The sequence below is a fragment of the Spermophilus citellus genome (assembly GCF_964194105.1).
Source record: "Spermophilus citellus genome assembly, chromosome: 4".
Lineage (NCBI taxonomy): Eukaryota > Metazoa > Chordata > Mammalia > Rodentia > Sciuridae > Spermophilus > Spermophilus citellus.
Genome location: NC_138185.1, coordinates 46,596,047 through 46,599,496, shown reverse-complemented (window position 1 = coordinate 46,599,496; position 3,450 = coordinate 46,596,047). Strand labels below are relative to the sequence as shown.

The window sequence follows — 3,450 nt, the reverse complement described above, 5'->3', positions numbered from 1 at the left end:
TTTGGATGAACATTTTTATTCACAGGGCATGATATGTAGTTTGACTGTTTCCAGTCTGAGTGGAATGACACAGTAGAACAACCACTCCACAAAGGCATACTTTTGGGAATGGAAAAAATAATTTTTAAACAATGAAATAAATTCATAATACTTATTTAAATATTAAATTCCTGTTCCAAATGAAACAAGTAAGTCTTCATTTTCAAAATTCATTTTGACCACTCAACAAAAGCCAGTTACAAAACTTTAACCTAAGGAGTTATAGGTTATAGCAAAGAAAATGGGAAGTTACTTTTATGATTAGATTATAAATGATGTGACTTTTGTCTTTGCTAACAAATTCTTTTTCTAGCTCGTTTTGCTGAAGCAATTTGCCATGCTGAAAAGACCTACATGGTAAGGAAGTGGACACAGAAAACCACTTGAAGATTCCCAAGGCTTTGGAGGCACACATCACTCTCTCCTGTAGTTCCCTTTGCTCAGGCAAATTCTGTGCTAAGTGTCCCCTTGAATCTATTCCCTCAGCCCCTAGAGAGTCAAAGGTAGATTTAGATGTGTGCTAATCAGCTTTTTGTCACTGTGGTCAAAATACCTAACAAGAATAATTTAGAGGAGGAAAGATTTATTTTGGCTCACAGTTTCAGAGGGTCAGTCCATGACTGGCAGGCTCCAAAGCAGAAACATCTTGGCAGAAGGGTGTGGCAGAGGAAAGTTGCTTAGCACATGGCAGCTGGGGAGCAAAGAAAGGTAGAGGAAGGGACCTGGGAGAAGATAAACCCTTCAGAGTACACCCAAATACCTACTTTCTTCAACTAGATTCCATCTCCCAATAGTCCAACCAACCATCAGTAAATTAACCCACTGATGAGGCCGAGCTCTCATGATCCATAATCACTTCCCAAAAGCTTCACCTCTGAGCTCATGAAACTTTAAGGAACGTTTCAGATCTAAACCATAACAGATGGATTTTGTGTGCAGTTAATGAAGATTAAACCTTGAGGCCCCTTACTTACACAGAATATTATATATTATTAAGTACCTTTTGACAGCTCAAGATTCTGGTGTAATTTTTCTTCATTGCTTTATTAACAGTATAAACTCCATGAATAGACTTTTGCATCATTCTCCCTAAAACTGGATTTTCCTATAACTCTGAATTTTTAAATTTAAGAAGTAAAATTAATCTACATCACTGTTCATTTTAGTGAACCAATACCTTCATTTATTTTTTACCTTCATTTATTTTTTTAATATTTTTTAGTTGTAGATGGACACAATATTTGTTTTTTTAAAACTTACCCATTTTATTGATGCATTGCAATTGCTCTACATTTTATCATTTTATGTTGAAAATACAAGCTACTTTGTAAAATCAAAGACAAACATTGAATCCAAAGATAAACTATGTTTTACACAATAGATCCTTTTCCCATAGTTAGTATTAAATTTTAAATATCTATGTCTTTTGTTAAAATGGTTATTTTACATACTCCCTAAGCACATCTACATCACAAACAGCTATCTGTTTCTAGAGGCTTGTTGTAAAAGGAAATGCACAACCAGAAAAGGGAGAAATCAAAAAAAGTTTAAATCACACACTAAAACTGGCACATCAAATACATTTAATAAAGTAGGAATTTCATTGTAATATTAAGGATTCAAAGCAGAAATACAAATACTAACATTACATATAATGTACATATAATGTATTGCTACATGTAGGGAGATTATTTTTCATGCTGAATTGAAACCATAAATTATATAAAGTTTAGCAACAAACAACCATATAGACATGCTGCACTATCCATCAATTTAAAAGAAAAATCAAAATAGGGAGCAGGCTCCGGCCATTCCTTTCACTGAGAGGCACCTTCATTTCCTATCCTAAAACAAACCATCTCAACTAGTACAATACCTTTATTTTATTTGTTCATTTTTATATGGTGCCGAGAATCAAACCCGGTGCCTCATGCATGCTAGGCAAGTGCTCTACCACTAAGCCACAACCCCGGCCCCCATTTATTTATTTATTTATTTATTAGTTGTAGATGGACACAAAAATGCCCTTTTTATTTTATTTATGTGGTGCTGAGGATCGAACCCAGGGCCTCACACATTGGAGACAAGTGCTCTACCACTGAGCCACAGCCACAGCCCCCCCCCCCAATTTATTTTTAATATGATTTTTTTTTGTTTTCTGATTTACTTATTTCTGATTTTTTGTTCTCCTTTAATTGTACTTTTATGTTTTATTTAAGAAAAGTTTTATTGACTTGTTTTTTTTAAACTTCTTGAATAAAATTCTAAATTTTTTTTCATTCTTTCTTGTTTAATGAATAAAGTGTTTGCTTTCTGTGTGTTGGAATCCATTCATGGAGGTTTTCTTTGTGTCTTTTTTGTTGTTGTTGTTGGAAAAAAGAAAGTATATTTAGAATTAGACAGCTGGACTTTGTTTAGATGATCCCAATTTTGTTGGCAACGTCCAAAGCATCATAATCAGGAGCCAGTCGAACATATGCCTTTTTCTCTCCATCAGGCCTGATCAGGGTGTTAACCTTGGCCACGTCGATGTCATAGAGCTTCTTTACAGCTTGTTTGATCTGGTGTTTGTTTGCCTTGACATCCACAATAAACACAAGTGTGTTGTTGTCTTCAATCTTCTTCATGGCTGACTCAGTGGTCAGAGGGAATTTGATGATGGCATAGTGGTCAAGCTTGTTTCTCCTGGGGGCGCTCTTCCGAGGATATTTGGGCTGCCTCCGGAGCCTCAATGTCTTGGGTCGCCGGAAGGTAGGTGACGTGCGCATCTTCTTCTTTTTATGACTGTGGACACCCTTCAACACTGCTTTCTTGGCTTTCAAAGCTTTTGCTTTGGCTTCAGCTTTGGGAGGGGCAGGAGCTTCCTTCTTGGCTTTTGGCGCCATCTTGGTGAAAAGGTTCTTTGTGTCTTAAAATGAGGTGGATTTTTTTGTGATACATAGGTGTCTGAATAATAAATAAATATCACAAAGATAAATAAATAATAAATAGCACAGAGGTTTTAAAATAGAAGTATATGTGGCCTATTATATTCAAAATAGATCTATCTTACTATCAGTAGTTTTATTTTTTTAAAAATCAAAACTGCTGGAAAATCATGAGAATACCATCAATAAATTCTCATATGCTCTTTACCAGATACTCAAACTTTGCCATTTTGCTTGTGTATGTCTGCATGTGTGTATTGTATGTGTGTCTGTGTGGATGTGTGTGAATATGTATTTATGTGTGTGCCTGTGTGAACCATTTGAGAGCAAATCACACAGACAATAACCCTTCACCCCCTGATTCTTCATCACAAACCTTCTAAGAACAAGAACCATCTCTGTAAACTACAGAGTAAATGTTTAATTCAGGGATTTGCATATTGATACAATACTGTTATATAATGTTAAGTATATTTAATATTAT

At 35.2% G+C, this 3,450-nt stretch overlaps 1 protein-coding gene across 1 annotated transcript; it reads right to left on the bottom strand.

Moving 5' to 3' along the window:
- Positions 1 to 2,406: 2,406 nt before the first annotated feature.
- LOC308648463 (large ribosomal subunit protein uL23-like) lies at positions 2,407 to 2,930 on the bottom strand. The gene has a single exon (XM_081293225.1). The coding sequence runs from the start codon at positions 2,922 to 2,924 to the stop codon at positions 2,454 to 2,456; it is 471 nt and encodes a 156-aa protein (XP_081149351.1). The 5' UTR covers positions 2,925 to 2,930; the 3' UTR covers positions 2,407 to 2,453.
- Between the last annotated feature and the right edge of the window lie 520 nt (positions 2,931 to 3,450).

Excerpts from the sequence above, each read along its gene's own strand:
- LOC308648463 (XM_081293225.1), bottom strand. The coding sequence starts at position 2,924 with ATGGCGCCAAAAGCCAAGAAGGAAGCTCCTGCCCCTCCCAAAGCTGAA.